This window comes from Ochotona curzoniae, unplaced genomic scaffold, assembly GCF_017591425.1.
Source record: "Ochotona curzoniae isolate NIBS_2020 unplaced genomic scaffold, NIBS_Ocur_1.0 contig_4558, whole genome shotgun sequence".
NCBI lineage: Eukaryota > Metazoa > Chordata > Mammalia > Lagomorpha > Ochotonidae > Ochotona > Ochotona curzoniae.
The window spans coordinates 512,150-533,578 of NW_024466327.1; the positions used below are offsets into that span (position 1 = coordinate 512,150).

At 34.7% G+C, this 21,429-nt stretch overlaps 1 protein-coding gene across 2 annotated transcripts in view; it reads right to left on the reverse strand.

The window, feature by feature from the left end:
- KIFAP3 (kinesin associated protein 3) overlaps nucleotides 1–21,429 on the reverse strand; it is a 136,961-nt gene that overhangs the window by 23,674 nt on the left and 91,858 nt on the right. For both annotated transcript variants that reach the window (XM_040986822.1, XM_040986823.1), the window contains exon 19: nucleotides 6,083–6,182. In XM_040986822.1, the coding sequence (XP_040842756.1) occupies nucleotides 6,083–6,182 (100 nt within the window). The remainder of the gene's footprint in view (nucleotides 1–6,082; nucleotides 6,183–21,429) is intronic.

The following is a 21,429-nucleotide window of genomic DNA, read 5'->3' on the forward strand; positions in this document are numbered from 1 at the left end:
GTTGTTTCTTACTAATGACCTTATTCACTGCATGAACTTCATCATAAATTTTTGTTTGATTAATACTGATGTAAGTGGGAAAAGCTTAACATGATTACTGCTAGATATACTTTCTATTCTGGGTTTAAAATAAATGCTTAAAGTAAATGGGGCTTCAGAAAGTTTGTGGAAAATGGAATTAAAAGATATTTTCCATAAACTTTTGAAAGCCTCCTCATTGTAAAAATTAATGCTATTTACAGAACCGAATATAATTTATGATAAAAATTTTCACAGATCTGATATTTCAGATTATATACCTGCTTGAAACAGAAACTTTTTAGTTAAAAGCATGTGGCCTCATTACCATCTTGCTATTGTTATAAAAAGGTTCTACTGTATGATTTTAGTCACAATTTAACAAAAATTTAATCTAAACTGAGAAGGAACACTTGCAAATTTCTCAGTCTAGATCTACCAAGGAACAAATAGTAGAGACCCATGCAAATGAGCCTTTCAGGAGCAAAGAACAGTAGCATGTGTAAGAGTTCTTTGCATATATTAAGACATTCAATGAATTTTTATTTTTAATATTTTAATTATTTAATAAGGTAGTTTTACAATGAAAACATGTTAACATTTTAAGAGACACATACATCTTTTATCATGTTTTTCCATATGGAAATAAAAAGAAATGAATCATCAAATATTCTAACCATACTGCTGATTTTCAGCTACTTGCACTACAGATATGGTACTACTGTAACTTTATCTACCAAAATCTCAGACATCAGTAATATTTTTTATAATAAAGGAATTTTCAATAGGAAGAAGAAAATGAAAGATTTCTTTGACCAATACTTAGAGTGAAGATTTATTATTATTAAGAAAAAATACTTGATCTATGTTAAGGCTTTTACACTTAAAGAACACTATTGTAATATAGTCTATTATATACAGATACAATATTGAGGCACAAAAGCAGTTGATGAAAACAGTTGATGAAATTTATTCCACATATTCTATAGTTGGTGTATATTTTCACTGATGCATAATAAACATTTTTACCCATTACTTTATACAATTCTTAGAAATTATAAAATTGGAGGAAGTGAACAATTTAAGATTCTTGTTCCATGTGGCCAAATGTCTTTCATAAAAGATTACTTTAAAATCTCATAAAGTTATAAGAACACCTCTTTGCTCTATTATGTGAGTATTAGCAATAAAAAAAGTTCTTGACGAATGATAAGTAAAAGTAGTATCTGGCTGCTTTATTTTATAACTACCATGTTAAGAAAACTTTGCTAAAGTCAGGAGTTTTAAAAAAAAAAGCTATGTGAAGTATGTTCTGTTGAGAAGAATAGAAAAGGAAATCCATAAGTAAAAATTTATGATTATCTTTGATACAAATCTAATAGCATAGTAAGTAAAACAGTGTTTTAAAGGTTATCTTTAAATAATTGCCCAAGTATTTACCAATTAATTTGGTTCTTACAAGCCTGAGCAGAGCACTTGTTCTCCGTATCTGTCAAAGGCAAAGTTTCTGGAATTCTTTCCACTTTCTGCATCCTTTCATGTCATGTTTATACTAACTACCATGGTAATGTGTTGGGTAGAGTTATAGGTATTGTTTGGTTATGATATTACACGTGGGTGGTGTGTCAAGATTGTGGGTTTAGGTGTTTGTGTTGATAAATAGAGTTGGGGGGTGTGGTTTAACACACAATTGAAGCGTAATTGGGAATGTATTGTGTTGATAGGGGCGAAATGTATGTGTGGTAAGTGTTTCTTTTTATTGTAATGATTATCTGTTTGAAGTGGTTAGTGTGGATTTATGGGAGTTTTTTAATATAATTGAAGTTTTGAATAGGTTTTATTGAGAGGATTGAGGGAATAATGTTTTATTGATAGTTATGAGATTTTTGTTTTATAGAGGGAGTAATGTTGAATTTAGTTGTTTATGTATTATTTTACATTGTAGATTGAAAGGTATTTGGAATTGTATGTGGTGAAAATTTTGGTAGGTCATGGGAAGTAGTGGGAGGAATAGGATGATAGAATGTGATGGAAGTGGTTTGATGACTTACGAGGTATAGAGAGAGTGTTTGTCTTTTTCATGACATGGTGATGGAAAATATGGACTTATTTTGTGACGTGATTTTTATGGTGAGAAAAAGTGTATTGAAAGATATTGGAGTGTTGTGATTTTTTGTTAAATATATAAAGATTATTACATAAGGTGGAGAAGTCATTTTGTGACATAAAGATATGAATTTTTATTATATAAAAGTATTTATAATGAGCGTCTTAAAGTGAGAAAGGGTTTATGTTTGTGATGACTGACTAGGTAAGATTGGTAATATCTGTCTTATGGTATGGATAGGATAAGCATTTGTGCAATGAATAATGATAAGGATAAGAAGAATTAGTGGGGTGATTTAACAAAAGGTTTAAGTGTGATAAGGTATGAAATGGTAGGTAAATGTGGTTGATTTTGTGGTAGAATTCTATATTAAACATTGGGACGAGTTTTAGGGATAAAAATAATGAGTTAATATTGGAATGGTTGCTGTTTAATTTTAATATGTAAAGTGGTGCTTGTAGTATTGTGTAAGTATGATGGTTAATTTTTAAAAAAAAGTCCAAAAATATGGTGTGGATACATGGAATATAAAAAGAAGGAAAAAAAAAAAAAGCAGGCCTTGCTCCTATTATTTTTAATTAGCTTCAATAGCAAGTTGCACTTTCTCTAACACCAGTTCAGATTTGGGGAGAGGATGATTTACACGGGACACTCCAGCATTGGCAATTCCTCCTCTAATGCCTTGGAGCCCTAATGCATTTTACATTAGCTCTAAATGTCGGAAAATCCTGGCGCCAAGAAGTTCAAACCAATAGTGACACATGTCTAAAACCCAGGATTCGCTGTCCAACTGCCAGTATCTATTTTATCAAACATCTAGTCTCTTCTGTACAACAGGATAGATGAGTTTTACAGTTTTCACTGTTTCCAATTTAGCTGCCTTACTATATTAGAAAAAGGCAGGCATTCAGATTAAGATGGATCTCTGACTTGAATTTTAAGAAAAATAACAATTTGGACTGCTCAAACGCTTCACAAGTGGCTTAGTTCTTGATTTTAACACACTTGTCCTAGTGCTGAACAAAACAAAACGAGTTTTTTTTTTTTAACAGCTAAACATTTTCTCATATCATACAAATTAGAAATTCATCCCTTACTTGGCAGGAGTCTGAGGTATTATACTTTAACATTCCATTTTGAATATTTTCATGTAAAGACCAAAGTGCCCCAGGAGCTGGCTGAAGGGTAAACCATTTGGCACTACCATATCGTTTCATGTTTCACTCACGTGCTAATGTCACATCATTAAAAGCATTAGTAATGACAAAAATTCACCTTTTATATATTAATCTTTCATTATTATTTTCTCAAGTAACCTGTCAGTTCTTATTTATATAAGCATGTGATAAAGAAGCAAGAAAAGAAACTAAGTTACCTGGACCATTTCTCTGAGTCAAAAACAAACAAACAAAAACCCAGCAAAATAAATAATGGTCCCTCTTTTCAAAGGTAGAGAATCAGCTTTTTCAATATTTAAAATGTAATTAAGACAATTTTTTTAGATTAACTCAAAATTTTCACACTGCCCAGTCTGTCTGCTTATTTCCCATCTTCCTAGTAAGGATTAAAGAATTCAATAACCACAATTCAATGAACTCATATTTCTTCAAAAATATCTGTATTTTCTTAAAATAAATTAAAATTAAAAATTAAAAGTAATTAATTAATTACGATTTGCCCACTAGAAATTAAAGAGTGAAAAGTGCCACAGTAAAATATTAGCATCTGGGATAGTAGATAGCTCAGTCATATTACTGAAATATGTGAATAATTATTGAACAATTTTGAATACTTTAAAATTTGGCAGATTTAAAAAAAAATGCAGACTTAAGATCCAAGCAAATCATCCCAGAGTTGATCCATAAAATGAAATTCAGAAAATAACAAACATGAATGTTTTGGCACTCTATATACTCTGTGTGTCTGCTGATGCAATCTAGATTTCCATTCCAGATCATCTGTTATACACAAAAGATTGGAGAATATTCAATGCAAATTATTTCTTCATGAAAAGGTGTGATGTGATTTTAGCCTTGAAAAATCACAAAGAATAAAGCAAAGAACTTTCTCCAGAAAGTTGTTTTTAAATGTAATTATTATATTTTTTGTTTTGAAAAATTTTACAATGTCTTATTATTTAACCCTTTAAGTAAGTCAACATTACTCTGTTACATACTTTATGAGGAAAAAAGCTACTTAAATATCTTTAATATTGAAAAGGAACTAAAAGTTCAAAGGTGAAAAGATTATATTAAAATCATTACAAATCATTAACAGAACTGAGTAATAAAATCCCCTAAGTTTTGAACTCAGTAAATAACTTAGTCATTGAATATATCTGTTTCTTAAAACATTTTATTACTTAATAAAATGACCATTTAAAAAAATCCAGAAACGTTCTGTTGAACCGTGAGATTATTACTTTATATATTTTATTTTAGCGAAATGGCTTAGTTTTTGAAAAGTCACATCACTAGATAAAAAGGAGGGAAAGTTTTTCCCATTTTTAGTGGCAGCCTACTTTCTTTATATTGGCAACATCTGCCAGAGATGCAAAATAATGTTTTGCTTGTAATGAAACATAAATGGTAGAATACCTAATTTATAAACACTCTGGTATAAATATTAGGCTGCTATATTAAAATTATTTCTTCATTTTCTGATTATATTCCAGAAAATGTTTTTTAGTGAACTGCCATGTGACATATAGCATCTATGACTAAACAGAATCTCTATTTAAATAATTCCAGCTAACAGAGCCAGAAGCAGCAGAAGTTATCAAAAGTCATATGCTTGCTAGTATTTAACCATGCTTAGTCTTTCTTAGTGCAAGGGATTACTTACTATGACAACCCAATACATCAATGAAATCATTTCCAAAATGCTATTGTTTATCTGAAGTTTACTACAGAAAAATGTATTATAGATTTTATGTAATACTTGTGTGAAATTCACCATGTCCTTAAAGTCTAGGCAATGTTCATCAGTTAATAATGAAATCAACCTAGTAGGCTGCAATCTGAAACAGATTTTATAAAAATGTATTCTTGATTTCTTCATTCATTAAATGAATGCAATATTTGGCTTTTTAAATGTTGCTTTGAAGGTTAAAATAAATGAAACAAATTTTAATGAAACAAAGTTTATACAAATGATCAATATTAGATGCAATCATCATAATTATTATTGTATTAAAAGTTTAAGCTTTCAGATTATATCAACTTTAAAATATTGCATTCTTTATTTAAAAAACATGTGAGCATATCTCCTAAGTAGAAAATCAGTTGTTCTGATGATAAGTAGAATTTTAGATCAGTTTGTATCTATATTTAAAGAAGTATAGATAGGTTTAAAATAAGACTATATTCACCATTTATAATCACCCTCACACAAAATACCGAAACTCTAGGAATAATACAAACAGGAAATCACTGCTTATACTATGGCAAGCTTTGTAAAACCTATGATATCATCAGTAAATGATGTTATATAACTGCTGAGGATAAGTTTATTATAAATGTAGTACAAGGTTGGCTTGTCAGATTTTTTTTCCCTACAAGATTCAACTTGAATGTCATCTAGAAAAGGAAAATCTTCAAAGTAGCACCTTTTAAAATTAGTAATGTCTGAAGAACTGCTAAAACACATATCATATGCTCTCACTTTATATTTGATTGGGTTTGGAATACACTCAAGAAAGTGTGTTCATTAATTTGGCACAAGTATTGCCTGCCTTGATAATCTCTATTTTCCAAAGCCACTAAGGGATCTCCATTAATTTTTATAGAGATAATACAATATAAGTTAATTTAAAACCAAGCATGTTTTTTAAAAGATGGAAGTGTTTTCTCTCTTCTCATTAATAAAAAGATAGAGAAATAAGGAGTGCAGAGGATTACAATTTTTCAAACAGAGAAGTAACAATACACATTGGATTTGCCTTGGGAGGCTATTTACCTGCCAGGAAATGAATGCTGTCCAACCATATCTCCATTTTGAAGATGAAAATCATTGAAGAAATCTGGACTTATGGCTCCTTCCGAGGCAATTAATCCATCTAGAAGGAAAGAAAACACTGCTGGTGACATATTTGTAGGAAATTACCTCCTCTTGTAAAACAGTGAGAATATGTACTATGTAACAGACAGTAACTAGTATATAAGCTACAACATTCTGCCTTAAAGGGGCTTACAATTTTGTTGAAGAGAGAGATACAGAAAAAGATAAGGAAGTGGGAAAGTGGGAAGGGATAGTAAAGATTATTCAGGTCCTGGAAATCACATGAATAAAAGGAGGCATTAAATACAGTGCTGGTAAATAGAAAGATTTACATCATTCTCACAATTTATACCTAGATACCTTCATTTGTATAGTATGATTAGGGCAGTGGATATAAATACAAAAAAAGTGAACTTCTCAAAACAGGTTTGCTTATTTGAAAGGTGAATTACACACAGAGAGGGATCTTCCATGTGAGAGACAGCATAAATGGCATCAATTGGAGGATATGGCAGTGCATTGGAGCCTGCAGAGGACACCTGGTACCACAAGAGAGGAAAAAACAAACTGGTCAACTACTCAGCCAGGTGCTGGCAGTGAGAATCTGGGCAAATGGAGACTCTAATGTGGACTATATCAGCCAGTGGATTCTGGAGAGATTTCATCGTGCTTGGAATGGTGAGACTGGCAGCAATTCAGAATAGTTGAACTATCGAAACCACTTGAGTAGTGCCCTCAGAGCATCAGGGACCTTGGGATGGTTGGGAGGTGGGGTTGCTTCTCTTTTGGTCTCTCTTCTTCTCACAGATACAGGAAGGAAAAGAGAAAATGTGGAAACAATGGTTTTACCCACTTTCCTGTAGCCTTTAACATTTGATCTTTTGAGCCCTAATCCACTGTGTAACGATCATAACAAAAAAAAAAAAAAAAGAAAGAAAATTTCCCAACTGCTAGCTGCATCCAAATGGCCATAATGGCCAGGGTTGGGCCAGGCCCAAACCAGGATCCAGGAGCTCTTTGGATCTGACACAAAGGTGGAAAGGTGGGAGCGGTCCGAGCTTTTGGGCCAACCTGTGCCTATTCAGAAGGGTTAGCAGCAAGGTGGATTGTGTCCGTAAAGGATGCTGGTGTGGCCGCAGGAAGCAGCTTACCCAAGCATGTCACAATGCCAGCCCCAAACCACTGAGTTTCTAAAGTAATGTTTGACAATTTGGATGCTAAACATTAAACTATCCTTGCCCCTGGAAATTTACATTAGATATCTTCATAAATACAGCTTAAACGTCCTCTATTCTTAAAAGACATACTGTACATAATTTGCATTCCTCTCAGTGAGTTGATCTTTAATACAAGATTCAATTATATACACAGTCCTGCTCTAGGTCTCATGTTATCAGATATACAAGCACTTGACTCATCCTGCCAAAATGACTCTACTATGCTTATGGAAGTCTTTTTCTTTGCTTGTGAAGTACCTCCTTTCCTAATTTAAGTCTTTGCTATTACTTCAACTGATGAAAAGGGTATTCATTTTAGAGGACAGAGAGAAAGAGCGATGCATACACACATGCCGAGTGAGAGAGAGTGAGGGAGAGCTTCCAGCCCAAACGCCTACTGCATTGAATCTAGAAGAAAGTGGGAGCTTGGGAGTTCAACCCAGGTCTCTCACAATGCATGGAAGGAACCCGAATTCCCTGTGGCTCCCAGGGGTGCCAGCAGTAAGAAGCTGCAGTCAGGTTTGTAACTCAGGACTCTACCTTGGACCAGGAGCATCTTAATGGCTGTTTCAGCTGTTGGGCCAAATGCCTATTTGGCAACTGGCTGATTTTATATTAATATTACTTTTTTATGTATTTTAATCTAAGAATCTAGAGAACTTATTTTTTATTATTATGCTATCTCATTTCTGTTTTCAAGACAAAATTATACAACTTATTCATGAAAAGATAAACAGGAATAGAAATATATACCAAAGAAGTGGAGAGAACATTAATTGTGAAGCGATTATTCTGTAGGAATTAAAAGGTTCTATGGAGGAAAGGAGGTGGCATTTAATTCACATTTTGAAAGACAGGAAGGATTTAAATGATGAAATCTGAAGAGTAAGAGAATTAAAAGGTGAGTAAATACAATATAGTCAGCAAATGAGTAAGTGAAGTATTTTCATTTGATACATATTCATATATCCATTCAGTACACATCCTTTATTAATAATTTGTATTATTGTTTATCTGAATTATTAACAAATAATCTTGGCATCTATCTGTTTTCTTTACTAACTTTAACATACTTGAGATAATGTGAGTTTTCTGTAAAAGTGTTAGTAGTATCTAATCCAATTTTTATGTCTATTAGAAGTTAAAAGCAGACAAATACTAAAAGTTTACAAAAAAAAAGAAATAATGGGAAATGTCAAGACACCACTGATTAAGAAGAAAGCAGGTGAAAAAAATGAATTCTATGTGGATCTGAGATTTATGAAAGTATGGCTAAAATTAATGAAGTTAACATTATAAAACTCGATAAGTTCTATAAAATTATGGCCAAGTAACTGTGGATCAAGGCTTAAGGATACTTCGAATTTTGGAGGAACAATGCTATTAAAAATGCCAAAATTATATTATAGTTGAAAATGAATGGAAAGTATTCAGCATGCCAGTTGAATAAAAGAATTTAATAGTCAGAATGCAGTATTTAGATATAAACACAACCAAATGAAGAGACAGATTGGTTATGTTGAAAGGTTTATGTTTATAAAATATGACCTAGTCAAGGGACCCAGAGTAGGAAAAAAAACATCAAAAACTGCACCAGTTCTCAATTTTTACTTTTGATTCAGTAATCCATTGTCTTCATAGGGAACAGAAAGCAGCAAAAGGATCAACAGAATCCTGGGAGCATCAAATAGAGATCCAAGTAAAAGTTCTTGAACTTCAGAAACTTAGTGTGAAATTTTAGAAATTCAGAACACAATACGCCTAAGAATTCAATAAGCATAATAGCATGTGAATTTTAATCTAAATTTAAGTGTGTAACTCCTTATAAAGGATTTGACTATTGTATGAATATGGGACACATCAGTGGGGGGGAGTGGGGTTTGGGGGAGGGGGAATCCCAGACTCCGCGGAATTCTATCATAAAATTCCAAGTTCAAATAAAAAATAAAAAAATTATCTAAGTTTATCTTGCTAAAGTTGAGTTTCAACAATATGGCACTGCAGCTGCTCTAGCTTCTGTGGTGCTCTTCATGCCTTGACAGTTACACAGCTCAGAAAAGAGTAACCTGCCTTCATTAGAATGAGGCATGCAGGACGCCCCTCAGTAATACTGTTTCTCAGTATTACATATCTACAATTACTTCTTTTCAGACAGACAGCAAAAAAGAATTCTGTCATCCTAATAATAAATTTAAGGTAAATTTAGGAGAATACTTTCTTAGGCTCCAACTCCATCCTTATTTTTTCAAAGGCAGTAAAACGGAACCAATTTCATGTAACTTTAAAATGGCCAGAGAAGACAGAGAAAACACTGTGTTATCTGTACACCATATACATTTTGTTTCTTAAATTATATAGAACTGCTAAAGCATAATTGTATTAACCCACACTTCTGAGACACTTTATTCATGATGGTAATACATTATAACTCAGTGATAAAGCAAAAGCAAATTTATTTTAGCATAAGTAATTTGTCTTCTTTGTGATTCATAAAAACTAGTTGCAAAAGGGACCACAAACACTATGAATCAAGGCACAAGAAAATATCAAAATTTTAGTATTTTCTTGTGAGGGGACTTCAAAAAGGTCTTGGAAAAACTAAATTAATCCAACACAGTAACAGTGGGTGTTGAAGTGACTATTCTCTTCAGTGCTTAGATCATTCAGACAGACACATGAGAGCTGAACATTCTATTAAAAATAAAACTAACAGACACGTACATGTCATTTTACCAAACAGCTACAGACTACATACATTCTTCTCATCAGCACACAAAACATTTTCTAGGAGAACCACATAGGGCACAAATTCAATATCAGCACATTAAAAGAATGAAATTATACCATGTATCTTTTCAGAAAATAAAGAAGGACACTAAAGAACACTCACAAATATGTGAGAATTGAGCTGCATGTTATTGAATGGTCAGTGGTTCTTTTATAAATTAAAAAGAGAATTGAGAACTTGCCTGAAACAAATGAAAACATGTTAAACAAGTACGACAAAAACAAAAGCAGTTTTAAGAGGGACTTCACAGCAGTAAGTGCTTATAGTAAGAAAAGGGAATTGTCCAAAAGATGTAATGCTGCATCCTGAAGATTAGAAAAACGAAGACAAACCAAATGTCAAATCAGCAGGAGGCAAGAAATGAAAAGGATCAGAGCAGAAATATATTAAACTGAAGCATAAAAATACAATGGGCCAACAAAACAAATAGTTGTTTTTTAGGATAAACAAAATCGATAAACCTCAAGCCAGACTAACAAAAAGAGAAAAAATGTAAAGAAACAGAATTAGAGACAACTAAGTAGACACTGCAATTAGCACTGCTGAAATACAAAGGATCGTGAGAAACTATGAGGAAGAAATATGCTAATGAACTAGAAACACCCAAATGGTTAAATTTCTTGATTTATCTAACCTAACAAGATTAAATCCAGACGATATAGATAATCCAAGTAGACTTATAAGAAGAAATAATACTGAAGCAGTAATGAAAGTGTCCCACTCAAGGTAAAGCCATGTCCTGATGGCTTCACTACTGAATTCTACAAAACAGAGAAGGAGAAAGCAACTTTAATACTCTTTAAATTATTCCAGAATAATGAACAGGATTGAAGTCAACCAAACCCTGATACCAAATTCCTTAGTTATCAACATTACTTTGATACCAAAAACAAGCAAAGCCATGACACAGAAATTACCTGTATCCCTAATGAACATAGACTCGGAACAATACACTAGTAACCTGAACCCAAAACCTCAACAGAAAGATCCTACACCACAATCAAGTGGTATATTTGCCAGAAATGCAAGGGTAGATCAACATATGCAAATCAAAAATTGTCATTAATTACATTGATGGAAGGAAGAACAAAAACCAAATGGTCACCTCTACAGATGCTGTGAAAGCAATACCACTTCATCATTAAATCCCTCCACAAATTAGGTATAGTAGGCACATCTCTCAAAATTAAAAAATATATATATACTGATGGGGAAAAGGCAAAAGCATTTCTCTTCAGACAGGGAACAAGATGAAAATGTCCACCACCAATACTTTTATTGTATCTAGTATGGAAGTTTAGCAATAGCCAGTAACAGAGGAAAAGAAAATTAAGCATATCACAACTAGAAAAGAGAAAGCCAAAATTATTCACATTTGTAGATGAAATGGGGTTTGTATGTGAAGAAAACCTAGACTCTTCACCAAAACACTATTAGAATTGATACAGCTGCAGGTTGCAAAATAAACACACAAGACCCAGCAGCTATTCTGTATGCTAATGAGAAGTTTCAGAAACAAATCCAAGCATATACTTAGGAATAAATTGAACTGAAGAAGTGAAGCACCTCTACTATGAAAATTATCAAACACTGATGAAAAAGCCATCAAGGACACTAAAAATGTAGATATTTCTTGACTTTGGATTGGAAGGATCATTATCATTAGGATCCCTACACTATCTAAAGCAGGCTATAGATTCAATGCAATCGCTTCCAAAATACCAATGATATTTTGTACAGGATTAGAAAAAGCAATCCTAAAAGTCATATGAAATCACAAAAGACACAGGATGGAAAAGGCAATCCTGAACAAGAAAAATAAAATTGGAGGCATCAAAATATCTCATTTTAAAAGTACTACAAAACCGGAGAATCAAGATGGCAGAATAGGGTAAGGACACGTTTAATCAGACGGAGAAACATTTAATCAGGATGAAGCAGAGAGGACATATTTCAGGAAACAGGAAAGGACAGAACAGCAGCAGAGGGGTACCTGGAGACTGACAGACACAGGAAAGCAGCGGGCACAGCAGTGTGGCATTGCAGTGACTGATACTCCAGTACGGCGATCTGAACTCCAACAGCAGATGGAACTCCACCAGCAACCAGGTGGGAAGGGTCTTTCACTGGGAGCTTGGGAAGTGAACCCAGACAAAGTATTGTCCGTCCTGCTGATCCCTTTGATTTGACCAGGAGCAGAGACAGAGCAGCAACTCTCAGGCAGTGAGAGAATAGAGTGAATTTCATAGCCCAGTCTGCCCCCTGGAGCTGAATTGGGCGCCATTTTGCATAAGGAAAAAGGGCAAGGGAAAGGACTGAGCATCCTCTAAGCTGGGAGTGAACTCATTTCTGACTTGGTGAACTGCAACGACGTTGCATTCTACGGGTTCCGTCCGGAGCAGGTCTGGGTAGCCCTCAGATCTGACGGCCAGCAGATCAAGAACTGTTGTGATAGTACATCGGGTGCCATTTTGCGCACTGTAGCAATAGCTTTGGACTGCAGGGGACAACAGAGAACTGCGCATGCGCTGAGCTCACGAGAGCTTGCTGAGGTCCCACAGGAAAATAATACCAACTGTGACATTATACCAGTCAAAATAGGTCTGTGTGGCATCCAGACCTAACGTCCGACAGGTTCCGACAGGATCAGCGCCACCAACAACCTAACTAGATAGGACGCCTGGTGTATCTCTAAACCTGGAACCCACTCCAACAGGAAGAGGGAGAAAGGTTACAGAGACAACAGTGCAGCCTCAGCACGGTATCACAGGAGGTGGAGAGTGGTGAGCCAAGAGCTGGGGCTGTGGAGACCACGGTGGATATCTGACATAAGAAGCCAGACCTGGAACTCGCTGGAGGTTGTGGCACAAGTGGCTGCAAGCAAAAAGTTGTGTGCCAACTGCAATAAGTAAAATCGCATTGTAGACCTGTGGGTGACACAGCTTAGAAACCTGCCCCAAGAAGAAGACTCTGCTAACCAGAAGTACAATGAGCAAGAGCAAAAGAAGAGACAAAGACACAATGAATAATACTGAGCACTCCTCTGCAAAGGAGCAAAACCCTATGCCAACCTCAGAGTTACCTGAGGAAGACATCGAGAAAATGGGAGACACAGAATCCATAAGACTCATTTTGAAGATTCTGGTCAAAAATGAGAAGCTCATGCAAGAGTTCAAAGAATTTAAGGAAGCAGTAAAGCAAATCAAGGCTGGTATATCAGAAATTAAGAACACAGTAGAGCAAATTACAAGTACAGTGGAGAGTCTTCAAAATAGAATGAAGCAAGCAGAAGAAAAAATATCAGAATTGGCAGATATCTCCTTTCACCAGAGGGAAGCAAACAAAAAGCTGGAAGCAGAGCTGGATCAGGCCAAAAAAAGTATTCAAGAATTGAAAGACACTATTAAGAGGCCAAATATAAGAGTTATGGGAGTCCCGGAAGGTGCAGAAAGAGAAGCTGAGTTTGCAAATGTATTTAATGAAATAATTAAGGAAAATTTCCCTAATCTGGAGAAAGAATTGGGAAACAAGATCCAGGAGGGACACAGAACTCCCAACAGGCTTGATCAAAAGCGATCTTCACCAAGACATATGATAATCAAACTCTCTTCAATTGAACATAAGGAAAAGATCCTTAAATGTGCACGTGAAAAACATCAATTGACATATAAAGGAATGCCAATTAAGCTCACAGATCTCTCACAGGAAACTCTACAGGCAAGAAGAGAATGGAGTGATATATTCCAGATTCTAAAAGAAAAAAATTGTCGGCTTAGGATAACATACCCAGCAAAGCTTTCTTTCATCTTTGAAAATCAAATAAAATTCTTCCATAGTAAAGAAAAGTTAAAAGAATGTGCCTCTTCCAAACCTGTCCTACAAATGATAGTTAAAGATGTTCTCTTGACAGAGAAGAGGAATAGCACCTACCAAAACCAAAGGCAAACGGGAAGAACATCCCAGTAAAATGACAACAGAAGAGTAAATCAATGAACAAACCATTGCTAAAATGACAGGACCAAAGTACCTATGTATATTTAACTCTGAATGTAAATGGCTTAAGCTCAATCAAACATCATAGACTAGTAGACTGGATTAAAAAACAAAACCCATCTGTTTATTGTCGGGAGGAGACACACTCCAACAAAGATCAGCGGAAACTCTATCACATGGGTTTTGTTGTTTTCTGTTGGCTTCATCTCTTCAAAACACTTTCTTCTGATTAAATCATTCAATGACTCGTACATCATACAGTGGCATCATTTTCTTCAACAAGGTTCTTGATTTTCACTTCTTCAGCTACACGTTATACATTTAATAGCATGTTGTTTAATTTCTTGGTGTTGTTAATTTCTTTTTTCTCTCGGATGTTGATTTTGTTTTGTGGCTCTTCATTTAAGGGAAGGTATTGTAGTTGTGTAATGGAGACTGTCATATCTAGTAACATGTCATTTAACTTCATGGCATTGTAAATTTCTATTTTTTTTCTATTGTTGATTTTGTATCATGACTTTTCATTTAAGGGAATGTACGGTAGTTATGTAATGGAGACTAACAACCAGATGTGAGGATGCAGTGTGGTATGCATTTCTGCTTCCAGACAAAGATGAACTTACAGTGAAACTGTTTATATATTATATTTTGACAATAGCATTCTGGACTCTCTGCCATTATCCATGCCTGCAATGATGAACATATGACTGAGTATGAAGAACTATATGTTAGTAATGATATAAAGGAACTGGGGGGGGGATTGGAGAGGGGATAAGGGGATATGGAACTGTATCATAAAATGATAGCAATAATAATAAAATGTGAAAAAAAATTAAAAAAAAAGAGGAGTGGTTAAAGAAACTGTAGTACAACTACTCCATGGAATATTATTCAGCCATTAAAAAGAAAGAAATTCTACCATTTGCAACTAGACAGTCCCAATTAGAGACCATTATTCTCAGTGAAACACGTCAATCCCAAAAGGACAAATACTATATCTTCTCTATAATATAAGGAAATCATCATGCAAATTAGAATGTATAGTGATTTGAAGACACAATGCAACATATCCAGATGTGAAGACACAATGCAACATGCATCCCTACCTCCAAATCTAAGATGGACTCCCAATGCAGGTGTTTGACATATCTAGACAATGGGATGATGGACTGTGTGACATTATGTTGGGGCACACTTAAATAGCAGAGTGATGGAATTGTAACTCCTTATGAAGGAAAGTCTTGTTATGACAATATGGGGAAAATCAGTTGGGGGGCTATTGGAGGGAGGGGAATCCCACACTATACAGAATTGTACCATAAAATTCAAAAATTAAAATTTAAAAAAAAAAAAAACCTTAACTTTATCCAGAGCAGGAACATGTCCAGCTTAAAGTGCTTTCCCAGGCTTTACTGCAGCAAGCAGTAGTCATGTGACTCAACTCTGTCCAGTGAGTGGGGCTCCTAGGCAAATTTTAAATAAGGACAGTTTTGACTGACACGCTGCACTTGGCTTCTCAACCATTACCTGTCTTCCCCTTGAAATGGAGACAGTGTCTTGAAGTAAACAATGAAGATGAAAGCTACTCACCAAAATATCAGCGAAGAAAGTTGAAACTAGAAATGTGCTAAACTTTTATAAAAGGGTGAATTTTATGGTATATAAATTATATTTCACTAAAGCTGTCCAGAAGACTTTGTACCTCAGTATATATGTTTAAATACTACAGTTGAATCTTCCTATTTAGACTTGTATAAAATTAGTGTCTTTCACCAAATAATTTTTATGAAAATCTCAAAAAAAAGTACTACAAAACCACAATAGTAGCAATAGCATGGCATTGATATGAAAAATCAGTATATACATGAATTTAACAGAGTCTAGAACTGAATCTGCATACATAAAACCAGAGATTTTGACAAAGTGCTCAAATCATGTAGTGGTGTAAGGATAATCTTTTCAATGAATGTTGCTGGCATTCCTGGATGTATATTTATATAGAAGAAGGTAATCAGATCCATGCCTTTGACCTTATTCAAAAATCAATTTAAGGTGGATCAAAAACTAAAATTCAAAATTCCAAAAATGCAGTCACTGGAAAAAAACATAGGGAAAATACTCCAAGACATTGGTGGGTATAGCTGACAACTTCTCAGATAAGACACCCAAAGTCAAGGCAACACAAGCAGAACTAAGTAAGATTGTATCAAATCCAGAAGCTTTTGCCCGGCAAAGGAAACCATAAAGTGTACACATATCCAAGGTACAGGAAAAAAACAGAAAAACCCTTCACTGACAAAGGATTAAAATTCTGAGTGTATCAACTTAAAAAACCTTGACAACAACAAAAACCCCCAACAAATCAAGTTGAGAGAAGGTCAAATAATTCTAATAAGCAGTTTTCAAAAGGAGAAATACAAATGGCCAACAAATATATGAAAAAATGTTCAACATCACTAACCATCAGGGAAATGTAAATCAAAACCACCACGAGACATTACCTCATTCCTGTCAGAATGGCTAAAATTTCAAACACAGAAAGTAACAATTACAGGCCAGGATGAGGAGAAAGGGGAAGACTTATACACGCTTGGTGGGAATGTAAATTAGAGCAGCCATTGTGGAAAACAATTTGGAGATTTCTTGAAAATAACAGGAAATAGACTTGTCATACAATCCAACAAACCCACTACTGGGTATAGACCCCCAAAGATTCGAACTTATCTGCACCATTATGCTTACAGCCAAAATTTGGAAGCAACCAAGGTGCCCTTCATCAGATTAATGGATAAAGAAAGTGTGGCTATATGTGCAATGGGCTAGCATTTGGCTATAAAAAGAATGAAATTCTAGCATTTGCAACAAAATGAATTCAATTGTAGGAGGCATATTAAGGAAAATAAGCCACCCAGGAAAGACTAACATTACATGTTCTCTTATAATATTAGTCTAGTATAGTGAGAGATAAAATTTAAGCCAGTAAACAAAAAATTAAAAACAAATGTCTGTGTATCAATATTGCTAAAAGTACATTTTTGTGAAACTTGGTTTTATACCTTTGTCAACTGATGGTAGAAAATGTTTTATTATCATAGTGTCAATCATGTATGATAATTTAAAATCTCATGCATGATCCATTCAGGTGGTATTTATAGCCAATGTATCCCCATTAAGATCTTTTTGCTTCAAATTAGCTAAGCTCTGACTGTGTGATACTTTGGGAGTGAACCAGCGGATGGAAAATCTTGTAGTCTCTCTCCTTCTCTCTGTGAATCTTATTTTCCAATAAAAACAAATCTTTGAAGAATGTAGAAAAAGCTATTTTCCACATCTTTGCTAGTGTAGACTGTGCTGCTGTAATTATGGGATTACAAATCCCTTTCTCACATGCAGATCAGTTCCTTTGGACATATTCCCAGAAATGGGATAGCTGGGTCAGATGGCAGATCAGTTTTCAGTTAGCACTCTCCATACTGACTTCCATATTAGTTGTACTAGCTTACACTCCCACTAATAGTGGAGGGAGCCTTTCTCTCCATATCCAGGCCAGCAGGTGTTGTTAGTAGAGTTCTGAATGTAGGCCAATCTCATTGGAGTTGGGTGGAACCTCAGTGTGGTGTTCATTTGTATATTCCTGATAGCTAGGAAACCTGAGAATTTTTTTTTTAAGATTTAAGATTTATTTTATTTTTATTGGGAAGGCAGAAATACAGAGAGGAGAGACAGAGAGGAAGATCTTTCTTCCGATGATTCACTCCCCAAGTGAGCGCAACAGCCAGGAGCCTCTTCCAGGTCTCCCACGCGGGTGCAGGGTCCCAAAGCTCTGGGACATCCTCGACTGATTTCCCAGGCCACAAGCAGGGAGCTGGATGGGAAATGAAGCTGCCGGGATTAGAACCGGTGCCCATATAGGATCCAGGCGCGTGCAAGGCGAGGACCTTAACCACTGCACCATAGCGTCGGGCCCGGGAACCTGAGAATTTTTACATATGCCTATTAGCCATTTGAGTTTGTTCTTTCAAAATATGTCCGTTCCATTTCCTTCACCCATTTGGATATTAGCCCCGTATCTGTTTTGTAGTGTGCTAAGCTTTTCTCTTTTCGTTTGTTGCTTCTTCACTCTGTTGATTATTTCCTTTGCTGTACAGAAATTTCTTAATTTGATGAGTCACATTTGTTTATTTTGGCTTTGACTACCCATGCTTTTGGTTACTTTTCTCAGAAGTCTTTCTCAATTGCTCTATCCTGGAGAGTGCATCCTATGTTTTCCTCTGAGAGTTGGATGGTTTCTGGTAGATTTAAGTCTTTGATCCATTTGGAGCCAGTTTTTGCATAAGGTGACAGGTGGGGATCTTGCTTCTTACTTCTGCAGGCTGCTATCTGATTGTACCAACATTTGTTTAGGGACCAGGCTTTTTCCCTGGAAGATTTTCAGTTTTCTTGTCAAATTTTAGTTGGCTATACATGCGTGGGCTCCCTTCTGGGGTTTCTATTCTGTTCCATTGATCTCTCTTTTTGTACAGTACCAGACTGTTTTGATGATCACTGCCCTGCAGTATGTCTTAAGGTCTACAGCTCTGATTCCTCCAGCTTGATTTTCATTCATCAGGTTAACTTTAGCTATTTGTGGTCTCTTGTGTTTTCAGATGCACTTTTTTATCTCCTTTTCTATTTCTGAGAAGAATGTTGTTGGGATTGCATTGAATCTGTATATTGGTAATATGGACATTTTAATGATGTTGATTTTGCCAATCCCGGAACATGGTAGGTTTGTCCATCTTTTAATGTCTTCTATTTCTTTTTTATAAAAGTTTTATAATTTTTATCATAGAGGTCTTCCACATATTTGGTTAGGTTAATTCCAAGTCATTTAAGATACCTCTACACTATTTTAAAAGGGACCTACAAGATCTTTCTCAGCCATCTGTGTATTTTAGTGCCATGGATTTACGTTGGTTAATTTTGTATCCTGAGTAGTGGTACATCAATTTTATGGAATACTACTCAGTTATTTTTTTTAAATGAAATTCTAACATTTACAATCAAATGGTCCTAACAAGAGACCATTATGTTCAGTGTAATAAGCCAATCCCAAAAGGACAAACTTCATATCTTCTCTCTGATAGAAGGCAACTTTCATGCAAAATGCAAGATCATTAATTTGGTAAAGATGTGTGTACACAGTCATCTAGAGGAATTGTTAAAAGACTATTATATAGAGATGTGAAGATACAATGCAGTATGCATCTCTACTTTCAAATCAAAGATGGACTACCAATGACACTGTAATATATATCTTGACAATAGGATGCCGGACTCTGCCATTCTCCATACCTACATGTCAAGATAGACTTAAATAGCTCAATGATGGGATTATGACCATTTTTGAAGGACTACACTATTGTAATAAAAGAGGGAGGGGAAATCCCAGAGCCTTTGGAACTTTGTCATAAAACAAATAAATACATTTTCAAAAACAAGAGAACTTCAAAAATATCATTGAGAATTGAATTAAATGTAAAATTATTTCGGAATAAAAAAGATAAATATTGTTTATTATAAAATAGCATTTTATTTTAAAGTAAAACATGTTTTCTGGGTATCATAGACCATATAAGCCCCGTAGTTAAATACCATGAGGGTATCTAATGATAATATTTTATTATCCAAATGCTTAAATATATTTTCCAATACCTGCTGCTATTTGTAAATTTTACTTTACAAAATACACTCAATTTTGGAGTTCTTATAAAAGTATTAGTTACACATTTTAATTATAAGGTATGTCTCTGAAACATATGATTTAAATGAGTTAATTTCTAATGTTGTAGAAACTTATTATGAAATTTAAAAATCCATTTATTACCCTATTTATTTTTAGAGGTAGACAGGTAAAGGACTCTGTCATCTATGGGTTCACTTCTCAAATGACCAAAAGGAGCTCAATCAGGCAGAAGATGGGCTCCTGGATCAGTCCAGTCCTCTCACTTGAGTGGTGGGACCCAACTGCTGGAGTTATCACTGCTTCTCCCACAGTGTGCCTTGGCAAGGGAGCCTTCCGGAGCTTCGGCCTGAAGCCACACCCAGGCACTGTAATACAGGACACAGGTTTCTGGGCAGCTATGCCAGATGTCTGCTTTTATGCTGAAACATGAGTAGCAACAACAAATTTGAATGCTGAGGTGGATAACAGCAGAATTTGTTTTAGCAACGGGTAATTCATTCACACTGATGGGCAGCTATCAGTCTTCAAAGCAAGAAACTTGATTCCAAATATTCTTATCTCCATTAACAAAATAATCCATATAATGTATTAATATTTTACATATTCTACTTCTTAAATGTTAAATATGCAGGGAACAGATGTTTACCATTACTGAACTTGGCAATTCTTGTTGGTTGAGATTAACGATACTCTCCATCTGGTTTGAAACACAAAGCAGTCTTTCGTACCTACTATAAAAGTTTAGTCAGGAAGAAATCTATTTGATTTTTGAAGTAAAGCATAAATTATGCATGATTTAGGTACAGTATACAAATATAAAGTGACACATAGCATCCACTTGAAATGCACATAATGCATAATTATGAAAACACACGGATGAGTATGTGAATGGTATCACTGATGTGGTTAAAATACTATGTAATAGCCGTTTATACAAACATCTAATCATTGATAGCACACAAACTGCTCTGATCCAGTGAGACAAAATAGTTAGAAAAATTTTGAATGCATTTAATACATTGTAGGAACGCATACGCAGTAAAATTAAAGGTATTTAAATCAGACAAATTAAAATTTTCTAAAAAAGTCCCAACCTTCATATTTTTACAATAGTATTGTCTTTCATAAATAGTCATAAGTCCATCATTCTGTTATTTAATTGTATCCTGACATTGTAGGTAGAGTGCCCAGTGCCCTATTGTCAGGATACAATTAATCTCCCAAAGATGGATTGGGAGTCCATCTTTGATTTGGAAGTAGAGATGCATACTGCATTGCAGTTCACATCTGGATATGACAGTCTCAATTACACTGTTACTGTGCATCCCCTTAAGGGAAAAGCCATAAAACAAAATCAACAACAGGATGAAAATCAGAAAATTTACAACATGAAGTTAAGTAACATGCTACTGAATGACCAATGTGGCGCTGATGAAATAAAAAAAAAATCAAAAACCTTCTTAGAGAAAATGATGCCACTGTATGACGTATGAGTCTGAAGAATTTAAAAAAAGGAAAAAAAAACTATTTTGAAGAAATGAAAATAAAAACATAAATATCAAACCCCAAGCAAAACAGTATT